The sequence below is a fragment of the Doryrhamphus excisus genome, chromosome 17, assembly GCF_030265055.1.
Source record: "Doryrhamphus excisus isolate RoL2022-K1 chromosome 17, RoL_Dexc_1.0, whole genome shotgun sequence".
Classification (NCBI taxonomy): domain Eukaryota; kingdom Metazoa; phylum Chordata; class Actinopteri; order Syngnathiformes; family Syngnathidae; genus Doryrhamphus; species Doryrhamphus excisus.
Window position 1 is genome coordinate 802,776 of NC_080482.1, and position 18,018 is coordinate 820,793.

The 18,018-nt window shown below is 43.5% G+C and overlaps 1 protein-coding gene across 1 annotated transcript; it reads left to right on the top strand.

Annotated features, from left to right (window-relative positions):
• Positions 1-7,841: 7,841 nt before the first annotated feature.
• On the top strand, positions 7,842-11,379 carry irx1a (iroquois homeobox 1a). The gene is made up of 5 exons (XM_058053291.1): positions 7,842-8,045; positions 8,132-8,420; positions 9,173-10,247; positions 10,358-10,433; positions 10,983-11,379. Exons 2-5 carry the CDS (start codon positions 8,178-8,180, stop codon positions 11,056-11,058), a joined length of 1,470 nt encoding a protein of 489 aa, XP_057909274.1. The 5' UTR covers positions 7,842-8,045; positions 8,132-8,177; the 3' UTR covers positions 11,059-11,379.
• The last annotated feature ends 6,639 nt before the right edge of the window (positions 11,380-18,018 follow it).

Sequence of the window (18,018 nt, forward strand, 5' to 3'; positions counted from 1 at the left end):
TCAAGCTCATATAATTACAAAGCTAACATCTGATAGAGTCAGCATCCAGGGGGGATTATCACATGCATGAGTATTAGACCTCATTACCAGCTTGACTGCAAAATTATTACATCTTGTAATTGGATGGTGAGATTTATACACAGATTGGCCGGGTTTCTGTAAGATTGTAATTACAAGCTTCATTGGTTTGCTACTTATCGGAACTTCACAGAGAAAACAACTGGTAAAATGAAATGAGCATTTCATTAACCTATCGCCTTATCAGGGGAAAAACCTGTGTAACGTTCATGTTTGCATTAACATAAATAGGATCATTCATTCTGCTGCCAGATAGCCCGGACTGGACCGTCTCTTTTCTCCAGGCAATGAGGGTGGAGGGTGGAGGGTAGCGGGCGGGGGGACACCGCAGGCTTGATTGCAGCCGTGGTAACAGGGGACGAGGTTAGCGGCAATATTCATTCATTTTCAGAGTTTATTTAACCTTCATAATCCCGTGCTGATGGGGAACGGAGGAAAATGGACTCAGCGGGTGAGAGAAGAAAGAGGTGCAAGGGGAAGGGGAAGGGAGACGGGGGGAGGCTTGCAAAGGGTGAGGGGAAGACAGGGGGAAAAATAATAAATTAGTTGTCTAACGTTACAAGGGATGAACTCAATATATCTATTACTTAAAGACTAACTGACTGTGAAAGTGCTCATTTCACGAGAGACGAGGCAGCGAGCTGGCGGGTACTCACGGGGTTCTGAGGTGGCGGCTCTTCCCCCCCCCCCTCCCCCCTCCCTTCCATCCTCCTCCCCGGCCCACCTCTCTCTGTCTCAGCTTTGATGTTTCCCGTTTCGGTGTTAACAAACTCTGGCCATGTTCCCCCCTTGCTCAAACACAACAGCGGGTGCAGATTGGATGCCCACCTAAATAACCTCTACACACAATGACACCCGGGGATCGATCCGGAATTTGATGGGAGCTGCCGCTCATAGAAAGGGTGGGGGGATAGACCATTCAGACACTGAGTAGAAAACAAATGGGGACAGATAGGATGGGGCAGGAGGAAGTAAGGCGTAACGAGAGTGAGGGGGGGTGCGAAGGGGTTCAATTATAATCCAAAGACTATTTTTCTCTTCTTAACAACGGATTTCATGGTGTGGCCAAATGTTTGGCTGAAACAGCTGAGTGCTGCTAATGCGAGAGCTCTGCTCTTTGGCCGGATCAGCTGCCCCCCATTTGGGTGGGAGTCGGAATCGAACTACATTGTCCAAGGCTGGGATGCCTCTCAGCTGGGGTCAATGATGCTTCAACGTGGGCATGACGTACAGCAGCGCACTGCAAGCTGCCACCCTTCCTGTGTCCAGTCACGGCGATTGGAACAATGGAAGGTATGGGAGGATTTGGATGCGGATCAAACGCTACGTCAGCATTTAGCGTCCTTAAACGCAACTTAAAAACTAAACCTAAAACATAGAGCCTATGACAAAACTTGACAAAACACCCAACGAGGGAAGCCCATTTTGTGCCGCTTTGTAGCCACAATCTCCTTCTTTGGGTTGATCCACCTGGCCCTCATTCGTAATCAAGACCCCGAAATACTTAAACACCTCCACCTGGGGAGGACCTCATTCCCAACCCAAAGAGTTGTCAGAGAACCCTGGTCTGGTATTTCTCATCTGAGAAGTTTCACACTCCCTAACTGCCCCTAAAAACTATGAACAGAATCAGGACATTGCTTAGAGGAATTACAAAAGCAAAAGAACGTGCTAAAACCATAAGCCACCATTTGATTTGTTGTAGCGATGCCATGATGATTTTATGTAGTATCTGCAATCATTTCCAAGCCAGAGTTAGCAGACGACTTTTGGTTCACGGAGGATGACGAGCAGATGGGCAGTGTCATTATGATACTTGGGGGTGGACAGTTCCATTGATGCCAATCTAATACATCAATAACGCGAGAAGCCCTTTAGAAGCCTGTTTTGGCAATCTCCCCAGACCTCTGCCTATTCTCATTATACCCAATAAGTGAATTTGACAGACTGCTGTTTTCATCTGTGACCCAATAACACCCTCGCTCGGGTAATGAGGATGGCACCCATTCATGGCACACCCAAAAGCCCTGATGACATTGATCATGTGAGCTCTTATCAGGTCAATTTGGCCACAAAGACGTCACAAACAATAACTTGGAACTAATTTTGTTGAGTTATTAAGTTGTGGATACCACCATTTTGTTTATGTTCTGGTCAAACAAGCATATTGGCTTTTTTGGCTTGAAATAAGCGATGAAGATGTTAAAAAAATGAGTAGCTCTTGGCCATTTTCATTTTGTAAATATATCTCTCCTAAGGAAAAAAATAATATTAGCATATATAGTAGTACATTTAAACATTTACACTGTATGTATGTGATGGGTATTGGTATACGTTGATTTCACGCATGGATTATGGGGATCAGTACCCTGATGAACATCCCTAATAGGAACTAGAACATTTGACATAGAAAAAAAAGTAAAATGAGTAATCAGCAGGTAAACAACAGGCAAACACGATGTGTACCTGACAAAACCATGAGTTCGGGCAGACAAAGTGCTTGAGTACTAAGGCTTTTCGGTGTTGGAGTATTTTAGTGCTAAAGTGCCTCGGCACAAAACCATCAAAACTTGCTGGCGATATCACCAGTTTTGAGGTATTTTATGTCTCGGTGTTATTGCACTTGTGACCGATCATGTTATTTGGGCTGAACCAAACTATATGCCAATTTGTATTAACTCATTAATCTGTTCTTCTAAACCAGTATTGGTAAGATGTTTTCCGAGATAGTGTTCTTATATTTTTTAGTTGCAGAAAAATGAAACTTAGAGCCAAAGACTTACAGCACCTTCAACTTATAAAACCTACAATCTTTCGACTGGATCATACCCATGGAGGCGCAATACTCCGCCCAAGTAGTTCCGACATGGTAACAACTTCAGCACACAGGAACATTCAAACCCCAGACTCAGTGGTTCGTTTGATTCTACCGTTTCAGGATTGTGTGTTTATTGTGCTTAAGAGAAGTCGGATACTCCAGGAAGTCAAACCTCAAGGCGCCCAACACCGAGTCAGCCTGATCAGGGATGAAGGGAGACGCAGCGTTGTTGGGAGTGAGAGGTTGCAGCATCCCACCGAGCGTGTCCGGCAACATGAAAACAGCAGGTTTCAACTAGCAATAGTTTGTACAAAAACACAGCAAAGCAAAAAGCAGCACAACATGATAACAGATGAAAAAAGAAAGCTCATTAAAATTCCATTTGTCATGCTGTCTGTTGATCATTTTATCTATATCCTTTACACCGCTATCAAAGGGTGTAATTTCAAAAGAATACTTTCAGTGTACACAAATCTTTCCCCCCGGAAGGCCGGGTCCTTAAAATTCAATTAACACTCTTTAGAAATAAACGTGGGAATTCTATCATCTTTATATGGATTTTCTTGCTCTGTTTTTTTTTTCTCTGCGCATGTCCAAGGAGGCAAATAAACATCTGAAATGAGAGACGAAATGTTGTGAATATTTCTACTTCCAAGCGTTTCAGCCCAACATTTATCGGAGTCCTTATTCCGATTTAGCATAGCATTATGGAGAGACAAAAGGAAGGCTTGCTTTTTTCTTTTCTGTACATCTCACTCATTGACTGTACTTTGCATACATCTGCAGTTGAATTGTGCAGATGAGAATATACACTACACATTGGGAGAATTAGCTTTACTGCCTCGTGGCTGCCGAGAATTCAGCTGATTGTTCATAGAAACGTTAAACACCATGTAATGGAATTACCTTTTCAATTGCCAAATTTGTTAATTAGCTTCTGGTCTTTGTTGCGGGGATCACATGCACGCTAAGTGTTTTTGCAACAGGTTTAAAAGTAACGTGCTTATATCGCGTATATTTAATAAGCAAACTGCGTTTTATCTTAATAGTTGACTTTGTCCTTGAAGTGTTGTGCTGCAAAGGTACAAAACAACAAGAGGCCATTGAAATACCTTCATGGGTGTTTGATGTTTATCCACTTAGGCTGACACGGCAATAAAACTCCGCACAGCTAGAACGTTTAAAAGGCCAGCAAACGCGCACTGCACATAATCACTGCATTGCTCTTGCCCTCTCGGTAGCTCTCACTCCATCTTTTTCCCCTCCTTGGCCAGCCATAGCTATTCATTAGCATCGGCCCCTATGGCAATGAGAGTCTTTAACCTCCATTAGATCTAATGTTGATATGTTTCCCCAGCAAAGCGCCAAAACAATTAACACCCCTTCTCACATTTCTCTCCCCTTGGCCCCTAACCACATCAAAACCTGGGCGCACCCGTTCATTACCCACCCATGAGAATGCCCCTGGGGAGGAAAAAGTCAGATCTTGGCTGTTGTCTTTTGGATGGTATGCACTAAGGAGCCGGAATGAGTTTAAAAGACACTCGTCAACAATAATGAAGTGCTGTTGTCGGCCTCGACCGCAGTGCTTTCCACCGCTGTTCATTTTGGCTCCATCCAATACTTAGCCACGTGGATATTTACATATATATACATATGGTATGGTATTCTTGGGATTTTAAAGTCAAACCTTGGACCTTGGGTTTGGTACAGAGGCGTTTTGATTTCCCACACGGCAAACATTAAAACCGTTATGTTGCACTTTTTCTCAGTTTCCTCCTCTTTTATCCTTTCCCATCCCTTTTCTCTGCTCCTCATCATCTTTGCCAACAAGAGTCTTTTAAGGATATAAGTCATGTTAAATGTTCATTTATCACTTTAATTTGTCATGCATAATTATTTTCTGCACTAAAACTAGAATTATTTGCAATAAAAAGCATTTTTGGTTCCTATTGTTTGGTGTCCGGAAAGGATTCAGAGGATTTACATTAATTTCTGTTGGGAAAATTGTGTCTTGGATTTCATACATTTATTTATTTTTTGTTGTTACAATAATTAATAACGAAAACCGAGGTACCACTGTATGTTAAATTGCATAGGGAATTCAAACTGTGGCAATTAAAAAGTGCTTGTTGCAGGGCCACACGGCCCTTCCTAATACCGCAGAGCATCTTGAAAATTGGCAACGATCAGATCCCGGCGGGCAACAACAGCCATTCAAGTGTTTTGCTGTCAAGTGAACGTTGTGGTGACCTTAGGAGACCCAGAATAGGCCTCTTTTATGAGCCAGGAAATTCCTAGTTTCCTTACCTATAGGTGTGGTGCGCTTGTTTGAGTATCAAATATCTGACTGTAAGACCAGAACCTCCCGGACGGACACCCACAGCTAAACGGTTCGGATGTTGTGACGCAGTTTGGGGAGTTTGTTGTAAGTCCGGGTATGCCTGTACACATATGTGCTAACGAGTCGTGATGTTCAATTCATTTTCTTCTAATCTCCTCTCCTCCAGGGGGGAAAGGAGTTTTGGTTTCAGCGCTTAATTTGATAATCTACGCAAAAGGCACAAAAGGGACATTCTGCAGATTCTTAACCTTTCCTCAACTTTGGCACTCCCAGAGGCAGGAAAGGAGTATCTTTCACCACAGTTATTAGTTCACAGAGGCACCCTTGACCTCTGCGGTGGTAGCCAACCGTCAACATAACTGCTGTTATTGTAATACAGGTTCACAGCGACTTCAATTGGACTCATTCAAGGCTGTGTTTTTACTTGCAGGTCATATCTTGTGGCCTGGGTTCATTATTATTATGAGATGCATTGAGGGAAAATATCATGACCGCTTAAGAAAAATATGTTTTAAACATTTGGCCGACTGGTACACAAAAATAACCAATAATCATATTTTCAGTGTGCGTCATTTGTTTAGATTTTTCAATAATTATGTACTGCATATACATAAAATCTACACATTTTCACCACATAAAATACTCAGATATGTTTTTTATGGATATGGATTTATTCATATATGAGCTATCATATTTTAGCCTTTGTCATTTATTGATAAACTCCAGTGTTCACTGACATGATGGGTAAATGCCACTGGCTTTTTATTGATACTTACACATGAGCAATGCCAAAGAAGAGTAATAGTTATGTCAAAAAGGCGTTATCTATTGGCCGCCACAGGAAGACAGACTTTACTCTCCTTCTTTCTTTTAAATTATACAAGTCAGCTTTGGCGGATCAAGATCTGGGATTGTGTTAAGATTGGTTTTAAGGGGGGTGATGCTGATAAGAACTATTTCGTGCTGAGTACCGGTAATATCTGGGGGACTTGTGCAGTAGCTGGATGTGGCCATTAAGGCATAACAGCTAATAACAGCTAATGAAAGCCTCCTGTAGATTTACATGATAAAAAGACCAGATATGACAAAGTGTGGCTTTGCTAAATCTTTGCATGTGTGCTTGAGAAAGAATATGTACATTATTATTATTATTATTGTTGTTGTTATTATTATTATTAATTATTATTATTATTATTATTATTATTATTATTATTATTATTATTATTATGCTCAATATATAATTTTCTGTTATTTTCTTATAAAGCCAAGTGGGAACTGTCTTCATCCACCCAGCATACCCCCCCGCCCCCCCGCACATTTCCAGTGGGTTATCGCAATTGCCATTCCTCCCCTTCTTTCTGATGTGTTACCCAGATTACCATCAGTGCCCCTCAGATATTTTTTAACAGATCCTCGGCGCTCGGCAATATCCACTCGGAGCCATCTGGTGCAGATGAGAATCTACTGACTTCTTGGGCTTCAGTCGTTAAAGGTATTAAATCTAGATCTGCAGAATAGCCCCTCTTTGACTTGGGAGGGGGCTGCTATAAGAATCAAATGCAATAAAAATAGAGGTGTTCAAACATGAACACCCCGGTCCTGCAAAGCCGGGGCCGTGTCAGGAGAGGCTGGCTGGGGGGGGGAGAGGTTGGGGTCTGCACTTTGCTGGTAATTGGATAAGAAAATATATCATATTTGCTAAAAGCCCATAAAGTTCATAAAGTATGCATTTAAAAAGTGGAAACTTTGGTTAACAAAATTAAATGTTGAAAAAAATTGAGATTTTATTTTTTTGTTGCGGGACTCATTGATGGGCTTGGATGGACTTTCCCGCCGGGTGTCTCTGTTTGAGTTTGTCCCTGCAGCTTTTTCCTCATTCCTTTTCAAAGGGGGGGGGGGGGGGGGTGAAGTGGCTCTGCTGTTACAAAGGACAACAACAATCTGGTTTAAGTCCACAAAACACACACAGATGGAGGGAGAGTGAAAGCAGGGGGGGCTGGGGGGGGCAGATTAAACCATTAAGAAATCAAAAGAAACCGTATGTATAACCGAAATGTATAATAATTAAAACAAATAAAATATAAAATAATAAAATAAAATATACATGTTTATATATATATGTTTTTCTTACATGTGGACGAAACAAAAAAAGTTCCAAGATGCTAAAATATCCAAGTTAAATGCATTCGATAAGACAGAAATGAATCTTCCTGGGGAAAATGACACTTTTAAGTTAGACGTCAGCAACGAAATGATAAAGCCGCGTTAAGCAAACAACTAATTCCTGCAAGCAGGCGCCTTGGACTCCAATTGAAATCTATTCAAAGAACTTCCTTCCTCTGACGGTCGACTTCCCCTGGTGTCGGACAGCTGTAAAATCGCGTCGACAGGTTGTCATACAACAATCAAAGCCTTCGTTGAATGGACTCTAAAGCTCGAACATTTAACATACAATAAGTCCAAACACGGTTGGAGAGAGAGAAGGATGGAGCGGAGGAGAGGAGAGAGAGAGCGAGAGAAAAAGAGAGAGAGGGAGAGAGGCCTCAGCCAATGTGCGCTCACTCCATCTTCCCATTATCCCACATTGCTCCAAACGAGGAGGAGCTTGTCGGCTCAAGTAGGGGATGCCAATCAAAGCTTCAACTTCAAATTGTATCTGAGAGATCAGCCCGGAGACCTCAGGGCCAGGCGCGTCAGTCTGTGCGCAATTGGTGATCACATCACATCCAAGCGGACTTTGCGCAACCAAAAGAGAGAGGAAGCCGAGATTTAAGAGAGTCTTGTTTCCACCGGCCGCCACTGCACGTCAGTAGCAGCTCTCACTTCTCTCCTCTTGCTTCGTTTTTTATTCTTTTTTTTTAACCTTCGCACGCACTTTTTTTAACCCCTAGTTTGTGGACGCTCCCGGCCAGCCGAGCGTCAACCCGGCGGTGGAACATGTCTTTCCCGCAGCTAGGCTACCCGCAGTACTTAAGTGCCTCCCAGGCGGTGTACGGGAGCGAGAGGCCGGGAGTGCTGACGCCTTCTTCCCGGGGAGGGAGCACCGAAATCGGGGGCAGTCCCACGGCCACGGCGGCGGCGGTCACCTCGGTGTTGGGCATGTACGCCAACCCGTACGCGCACAACTACAGCGCCTTCTTACCTTACACCAGCGCGGACCTGGCTCTTTTCTCGCAAATGGTGAGTTACTCTGTCCTTGTGTTGTTTTTTTGCTGCGTGATGTCAAATAATTCGCTTTAAATGTGACTTTAATTTAAATGCAAATCCACGCGTGTTTAAAACTCTGCTGGCTCGTTTCTGGTGTGCAGACTTGTGTGTTAGGAGTGCATAAAGCTTTAAAAGACAAATAAAATCATATACTACCTGCACGTGGTGTTGTTTCATCATGGAAATAATAATAATAATAATATTAATAATAATAATAATAATCGAAGAACATGTGTCAGTCAGTATTTCGAGTGTTTATAAATAAATGCAGTTCGCTGTGCAAATGTTTGATTTATGCAGCTTGCACAAAACACATTATTATGCAATTGCTTGGAGATTTTTATCTTGTTTATTCTTTCTTTAGTCAGCCATATTTCATAATCACCAGTGGAAAAAATAAGAAATAAAAGCCAGTTGTTGTGTTAATTAAAACGGTGTCAGATCGGTGCGTAAATTTCACAAATTTATGTTCATCAATAAAATGCTCCAACTTGGATTTTTTAAATACAAAGTAAAATAAATGAAAATATGAGAGTGTTTTTGTACACTTGGAAGTTTTGGAATATTCAAAGTATTTTTCCAAGCATTATTCCAAGTACGTCAACGAAGGGTAAATATTATCGAATAATTATAGACGGTTGCTGGTTGTTTATTGCGGGTGATCACGTGCTCCGGTGTTTCCGGCGTCCACGAGGAAACGTGACGTGTTCTCGTTGCTTTTCAAGGGATCCCAATACGACCTGAAGGACAGTCCCGGCGTCCACCCGGCCAGCTTCGCGGCCCACACCTCTCCCGCCTTCTACCCGTACGGCCAGTTCCAGTACGGGGACCCGGCCAGGCCCAAGAACGCCACCAGGGAGAGCACCAGCACCCTGAAAGCCTGGCTCAACGAGCACAGGAAGAACCCCTACCCGACCAAAGGGGAGAAGATCATGCTGGCCATCATCACCAAGATGACCCTGACCCAGGTCTCCACCTGGTTCGCCAACGCCAGGAGGAGGCTGAAGAAGGAGAACAAGGTGACGTGGGGGAGCAGGAGCAAGGAGGACGGGGAGGACGTCAACTTATTCGGCAGCGGGGACGAGGCGGAGAAGAACGACGACGAGGAGGAGATCGATCTGGAGAGCATAGATATCGACAAAATCGACGACAACGACGGGGATCAGAGCAACGAGGACGACGACGACAAATCCACAGAGGGGGGCACCGGGGACCACAGGGGCGGCGGGGACGCCGGGGGGGAGCTGGACAGCCTGGAGAAAAGGCGGGCCTTCACCCTGCAGGCCCACGAGGCCTTGGACAAATCCAAGGGCGCCGTTTCGGTCCACGCGGGTTGCAAAGACAACCCGGACGGGACCACCGCCACCACCAGAGTCCTGTCCCCGGACAGACCCGGAGGCTTCCCCCTGCCCTCGAACAATAAGCCCAAAATATGGTCGCTGGCGGAAACCGCCACGGCCCCTGACTCTTCCTCCCAGAAAGCCACGTCCCCGAACGGTCCGGTGGCCCCCTCCCACCCTCAGATCCAGGCCCACCCCGCCTTCCTCCCCAGTCACGGACTGTACACTTGCCAGATTGGAAAGTTCCACAACTGGACGAACGGGGCCTTTCTGGGGCAGAACTCCCTCCTCAACGTCAGATCCTTCCTGGGGAACCACCATCACCACCATCAGCACCAGAACCAGCTGGCGGCCCAGCAGCAGCACCAGACGCAGACGTCGGTGGTGGTGTCCCCGGTCGCGGCCACGGCGGCCCTCAGCAACGACAGCAAGACCCCCCTGGGCAGCCCCAAGCACATAGGTGAGATGGCGCTCATCTCCATCCATGATATTCATAATAATAATAATATTCAAATACAATGAGGTGCAGATTGTAAAGACAACACTAATATTTGTATTATGTTCTTTCAGAACACGAAAATGGTCTAAGGTCCGATTCCCCCCCAACACCCACCCTGAAGCCTTCTTTTCGACCACTCCACGACAGGTGAGATTTTTTTAATGACGTTTATGATTTAATTATGTCAGCAAAATAAACATTTACGTTTTAAAACGTGGCAATAGAACTCAGATGGGCAATTATTATATTAGCATGATTATTATTAAAGTTGAAAAGCTGTGTGATTTAAAATTGTTAAGCTGAATAGAAAGAGCAAGACGACAAAGTGAAATAAATAAAGCTCAGTTTGCTTAGCGAGTGACAGGGGTCTTGACTCTCATCCCACACCCCCTTTAATTCCTCCCCCTGCGGGGATAGCGTGGCTACTTATCAAGTCACCGAGTAAAACGGGCTCTGTCTGGGCTGGGCTTTCGCTAAAGACCCCTGGGAGTCCCGGAGCCCAGGGGAGCGCTCGCTCGGAAGGAGGGAAGAAAAAGCTTTACCTCTGTTTCAAGTACAAAATAGCCCCCATCGCCCCCCGATGTGCTGGATAAATAATATTTGGACTGGAAGCTTGATTTATAATAACAATGCATTATTATAATAACGAGCTGGCTTCCGGTTCTTATGTTTTTATGTGATTTATTCCTTATTTAGATCATCGCTGCCTTCCAGTGCAAGGAGTCCACAAGACGCCACGCAACGGGTCCTCACTGCTCTCTCTTCGGCTTGATTTTATTTTTATTTTTATTTTTGATTGAAAAAAAAAGACTTTCCACCCCAAAAAGGACAAAGGATAAATTGTGACGCAGCATTCGGTAAATCCTGTGGATGGATGCGATACTTCCTCTATTGTTGTGTAGCCTATAATCGAGCCTATAATGTTCATCTATCTCCTACACTTTACCCGGACAATTGGGACACTTTGGTAGGCTTTTTACTTTGGTATTATTAATATTATTATTATTATATTATATCTTGTGTTTTGGGTGTCCTTTCTTTAATGTAAATATCATGTGATTTAAATTTGTAAATAGGAAACGTTGAAGGAATTTGTCCAGATCCTATATTTTGCCTAATAAACTAAATATTGGAATTAAAGCGAGACGTTATTATTGTTATTATCCTTATTAATGCCGCCTTAAAACTGCAGTGACTTCATTTAATAACGAAAGAATGGAAGAAAATTGAAATATTGGCAGTGTCACCCACTGCAGGCATGCTTAATGGGATCCCGGTTTGGGAGGAAGCGTGGATGCAATAGTGGATCCAATAGTGGATCCAATAGTGGGTGCAATAGTGGGTGCAATAGTGGATCCAATAGTGGATCCAATAGTGGGTGCAATAGTGGATGCAATAGTGGGTGCAAGCGTGGATGCAGGCGTGGATGCATTGAGGTGCTAATAAGTGTCCAGATGGTTGCTGGTGACAGAAAATGGACAAGAGCAGCTGGGAAGGTCATTAAGTAATAATATGGGAACGCCCCGTCCAAACAAAATCAAATGGTTAAAATCTAATCTGTCAGAGAGAGAAGTCGATGCGAATATAAATTATTAATGTACATATATTTTATATTTTCTCTGGGGGAGGGGCGGGCTGAGTGTTTCGGTGATCATTTGAGTATCAATCAGCTTTGTCTCGGTATTGATTAATAATAACAACCTGGTTAGTTATTGCAGTGATATGGATGGAATTATTATTTTTGTAATTTATCTATTTATTTGTTAATAGTTCTTACTTTTGGAGCTCACTTAAAAAGTAGAAAGCATGTTACTCCAATCTTTTGCATCCAGACCAAATGAAAGTATATTTTGAGTGTAACCTCCTCAGCCAGGATATGTATTTTTTTATATCATGTTGTGTTTTAATATTTTTTTAAGAAGTAAGCTGCAAAGCAAACACTTTGAGTGTATGAATAATTTCTAGTTGCTTAGAATCCCATCTGTTTTGCTATATCACAGCGACCTCTATAGGCTGGACTCTGCAAGGACTCAATAAAGCCTCACCTTCTCATTAACAAACAAATCCTATTGATTACAATAAAAAATCCTAAAAATGTCAAGGTGTGACTTTGGTTAAATTTAGGAGAATCCCAAATATCAGAATGTTTGGAAAGGTTTCAATATATTTTTTATTTAATTCCTTGTAAAAAACATTTCAGAAAACATCAAGTAATTATTCAGGTTAGTTTTTGCTTACTTTGTAGTATTTGAATAGGAAGGTTTGGACTATTAAGTCCGATCATGGGGGGGTCATGTATTATGATATCATTTCTAAAAAGGAGTAGTGTCTTGCTTCCTTCAAACAACTAAAGCGTCCAAAACGTGACCTCATCAGGCCGGAGGACGAAAGCGATGACTTTTCCTCCTGGGCTGCTCGGTAAAGAAGCAGACCGGCTGCTCGGTAAAAAGGAGGACGTCAGTGTGCATAAATCTGTGTCACTTAGGCGGCCATTGGCTTTTTGGCAGGATGAAAAATTGGCCAAAGGTCACTGAAGGTTTTGTGGAACAGAGGGGGGGTCACTCGGCCATTGTTGGTGCTTTAAAACGATCTTCTAGTTTGGCAACTATTTGTGTTTGTGCAGACAGAATAGGAAACACCGAGAGGAATACTTGTGCTTTTGGGAGGGAATCAAAGGGGGTCCACCTTGTTCCTCTCATTCCGGATTAGACCACACCAACCTTGGTGGGGTGGTGGAAAAAAGGCAGGTGTGTACATCCCCCCCCCCCCCACCCCCCACCCTTTAATTTGCACAACATCCACTCATCAGCCAGCTTTTAGGGGTGAAAATTAAATAACCTCTCAGTGTCCCATTTATTTCCTTTGTAGCCAACCAGCCTCGGGTTTGAGCAAAGGCGTTAGCTGCGGGCCATAATATTGTGTTTCCATAATATATACAAAATTATTCATTTAGTAAGTGGATGTACGAGGATTGTCTAATGCGTAATGAGCAGGGTTGGAGCTGATAATTAGGCTGTCACTTTCAGCCATTGCTTGCCTACATGCCCTGGGCCAGCATGAAAAAGGAGGGGGGGGGGGTGGAGATATGAATTCAAGTAAATATAGATTTAAAGCACTTTGGGATTATGGAGTGTGGATATGCATAACATAATCTATTTTTAACACAATCTTTATTCTCTCAGCAGTGTGTTGTTGTGGCATAAGTGAATTTTTATTGTTTTCATACAAGCGATTTTACCGTGATTAGTTTTCTATTTGAAGTCAAGTTAGCAACCATTAAGAAAGTAAAGGAGGGAATAAACACGAAGGCTCGGCTTTACTCTTTAAAGAGCTCTTACTACTAAATCATACCGAGGAGATATGTAAGTCATGGCCCGTGCAAAGACAATAAGTTGTTGACCCTAAAACAATTTAGCATTCTGTCACAGGCTGTGGCCCCCCCATCAAACCACATCCTTTGTTGGGGAACAAGGACCATCTCACCCTGCAAGTGAGACACGTCACAGTGTGGCAATCCATTCATTTTACTGCTGAATTGTGTATTGTGACAGAGTGTGTGTGTGTGTGTGTGTGTGTGTGTGTGTGTGCGAGAGCGAGACCGAAGGGGGAAAGGTGACTGCATGGGGAGGAAAGTTTATCACTGTCTTGTCTTTTTTGGCAGCACAACAGACTCGACCTCTTGTTGTCCAACAACACAAATGTCTTTCTCGCTTCCTCTCCCTTGCCCTCCTCTTGCAACCCCCCCACCGCGCTTCTCTCTCCTTCGCTTAAACATCTCGTTTGTCTTTCCTCAAGGATGCCCGCCCATATCTTTGCCCCTCTAATCCATTTATCTGGTTTCATGAGTGCGGTGTTGGTTGAAGGCCGACACAAAAGCCGTCTCAGCAGAGGGAAACACGACAACAACAACAAGCAAGAAAAAGTTAGCAGCAGGGCCCAACTATGGGGCCCAACTACGGAGCCCCACTACGGAGCCCCTGTCTATGTTTCCTTGTCCCAGGGACACAATGGCAGTGAAAGGAGCGGATGCCTTGCTCCCGGGCTTTTCCTTGCTCTAAGACACAGAGTCTGGCCAACGGAGGAGGCTGGAAAAAGGGGAGTGCGTGTGTGCGAGCGGGGGGCTCTCGGCACGGCGACACTCTAACACAAATAGAAACACGGCGCCGGTACTTGCCCGACAACTGACTGGCCGCTGGTTCAACAACTCAATGACAACTCAGCAACCCGTGCAGACCCCCGCTGACACAAAAACCTGGCCCGGCTTCTTGATATCCTTGAAATAAACAGTCTGGAGCTCCCGTTGTCGCCGTGTGGTCGTCGCGTATTCGGCCACTCCAAGTGACATTCTTGCAGTTTGATCGAACAAGAAAGACGTACTAAAGACAAAAGTTTTCTTTGTGAGTCCGAATGAAGAAGACAACAAAGCTTTTCCGACTTTTCACTGATGAGGACAATATGCTTGTTTGGCGCTCAGGCAACACGCGGCGCCAGATACCGGGGCATTAATTAGCTGGCCTAATATCCAAAATATTATTCTCAAATCTGATGTATCCGAGTTGAAATCTATTTTGGGAGACCTCAGTTGAACATGGAGCTTCATTATTAGCGCCTTGTTTGCTACATGTTTGTTGATCAAAGTTCTATCCTGGTGTCTGTTGTTGTTTAAAAACTGACAGGGTCCAACGTGCACACGAGAGCCCTCGTGTTCCGACACACACAATTCGGGTTGAGCGTCTGTTCCATTAACGACTCCACCAACCAATTAAAGCAGGTCTGCTGCGAGTTCTCCTGCAGGATGCGGTAGACAACAGCTCCCTGGCACGAGGACTATATTTAGGGCGGGAGGGTGTATTGTGATTACCTCACACGCCGACAAAAGCTGGGTGCTACGTTGTTTTGGAGAATCGGGATTATTTTTGCCTTAATTACCCATCAGTATGGATACTGTTCTTCAGAGGGGTTCGAAATGATGGAGATATTTTTAGGTATTCATTGTCTCCCTGTAATTATACACTCATCCGAAGTGAAGTTTTTACACTTGGCATGTGCTTAAAAACATCAATTAGACAGACAGCATTGTTGTTGCCGTGGCTTTGAAGTGTTCCCCTCCCCAAACACAATTTGACAGAAACTTTTATTCTCTGTGATCACGCTTGTCTTTGTTAGCACGGGTTTGTTTCGCTGAAACAATGTTACTTCCAGCTTGGACGGATTACTGATGCAGGCTGACATCGGTAATATAGCCGTAGTCATTTAATCAACAATCCCGACATGTCATAAATTATGGATCACTGCGACTGCAATTGAGCTTTCCATGCCGTAACTTTGGCAAATCAATAAGTCGAACCAACTAGTAATATTTACACATATACTACGTTACTACGTTAACTGGTAACGCGTGTGGGTGTGGTTAGTCCAAGACAAGGAATTGATGCGCCCCTTGCCCCCTTTTCCACCCTGCACAAATATGTCTTCACTGACAGATAGTATAGTCAGATTTGTCCTGCCTTCTTTTCTGATGTGATGCCATTGTGGTTTGGGCTAATTCCTGGGGGCTATACAAAGTGGAGTGGGGCCATATGAATTATCATACCGCAGATGTGGCCGAGGCACAGGAATTTCCATTTAGCAGAGGATGCGGCTCTCAAACAGAACGCCTGCCGCACATGTGCGGTGCAGAAGGCGACATCAAATGCCGAGCAGCGTGTTTGTCCATAGGAAATCAAATGTTTTCTCTCCCTACACCGTCTAACGCTGATGTTTACCACGTTTTAAATATATTTGTCATGTTTGCAGTTTTTTCCAATCAATTACATAAATTGCTTAAAATATCTCGGTTTTCGGATGCCCCAGATTTCGTATGACTCTCTTTGTGATGGAAAAAAGAAACATAAACAATAACACGGAACAGACTGTTGTGTTTTATCATGGCCAAATCTGGCAATACTACACCAGTGGCTTTATGTTGCCTCTTAGTTCCTGTTCCACCTTCATTAAAGATCGTGTCTTTGACCCGGACTGTGTCTGGCTCCACATTTTGGGATCTTCACCTGACTGCCCATAACACCCACCTCTCAATGCCAGTTATCAATACTTTCTATTGAAAGGAAACTTAATAGGCATCACACCAACCATGCCCTTGCCCAGAGCAGACGATTACAATGTCAGACGCTGTCAGCCGGTGTCCTGTAGCCAGAACATCTACAGTAATGCTGGTGTCCTGTAGCCAGAACATCTACAGTAATGCTGGTGTCCTGTAGCCAGAACATCTACAGTAATGCCGGGTCACCTGCCAGTGCTGAAACAGAAGAAGAGCAGGACAAGATCACAATGTGTTGGCGATATCACTTCACACAGGCCAGACTACCTCGCAGTGATGCCTTTTTCCTTCTGCTTGAACCGGACGCTCTTTCTTCACGCCTGTGGTTCCTCTGTACAGTATCCTGTAATTTTAGCTGTCACATGGTGCAAAACGCAGAGTTTCAACAGAAGCCGGTGATGTCAAATATTAACACCTAACAGCTATGCACCAGAACAAGTGGTTCGGTGGTGTTAAAATATGTCATGCAAATTTGGTTGGGGAGGGCCAACTTTTATTGCCCCCCCCCCCCCCCAAGGGTGCAGATTGTGATCCTCTGAGTAAATCATTTTTAGAAAAGTATGCATTGGTTTAAAAATGGTGTAAGAGATTTATTGGTGGTATAAAAATATTCATGGCCTTGTAGGTCATTTTTACACATAGTTATTATAATTACTTATATATTTTTTTAACAGACAATCTTTTTTAAAAGGAAATAGTAATATAATTAATATGTTAATATGTCATATAAAACCAGCATGCATTTCTGTGGAAAAACATAAATATTGGCGGTGTTGACAAAAATGTCATTTGCACCGATTGCATGTGGATGGCAGCCTTTAGCATTAGCGGTGGTTTGATCAAAGTGTGTCCAAACTACTTTGCTAATATATTCTAACAGGAGTCGTCAGAAAGGATCAGTGGCTATCCACGACCTCCACGATCTGTTGCCACAGAAGTTATAAAAAGATTTCAAGTATGTATGAAGTGTGTTATTAAGACCACGTGAATTACAGGAACAAAGGGCTTTTTTCATGGCAAATCACGTTCACATTAAAGTTTAAAAATACACTTCCACATCTTGAGTGGATGCCATGGCATTCCGTCTGTGAGCCGTCTGAACGCATCTGTGGCCAATATTGTCAAACATGTGGTCAACTTCTTGGACAGGAACGATGCCAGCAGACCCTTGACAATACTTTACACGAAGGGAATTGACACAGGACTAAGGACACGCGTGTCTTCCAGAGAGGTAATACTTGTACCACAGTACTACGTTATTCCTCAACTCTATTGCTCAGACATTTTGGACAAGACTTTACTTTAGTGTGCAAAGACGTTTCAACGTCTGTATATTCAAATAAAGGAAATGTTTTGGAAAAATAAGGGAAAATTAGGGAAATTTTGCTATTCCACAAGAATGTTCGCCACTGCTGAGACTCCGTTGCTCAGAGATTCTATCGAACATCAAATTAAAATTCATTTCATTGAGTTTCAAGCAGATGTTTGGTTTCCAACAGCAACTGCCAGGAAAAACCTGACAGTAGTTTGATTCAAGGAAGGCCAGAATATAACTTGCAACTTTCGCCTTTATGAAAACTTACTTATTGAAAACAGTCAACTGGCAATTTGCCACAAGAGTTTCTTTAGTGG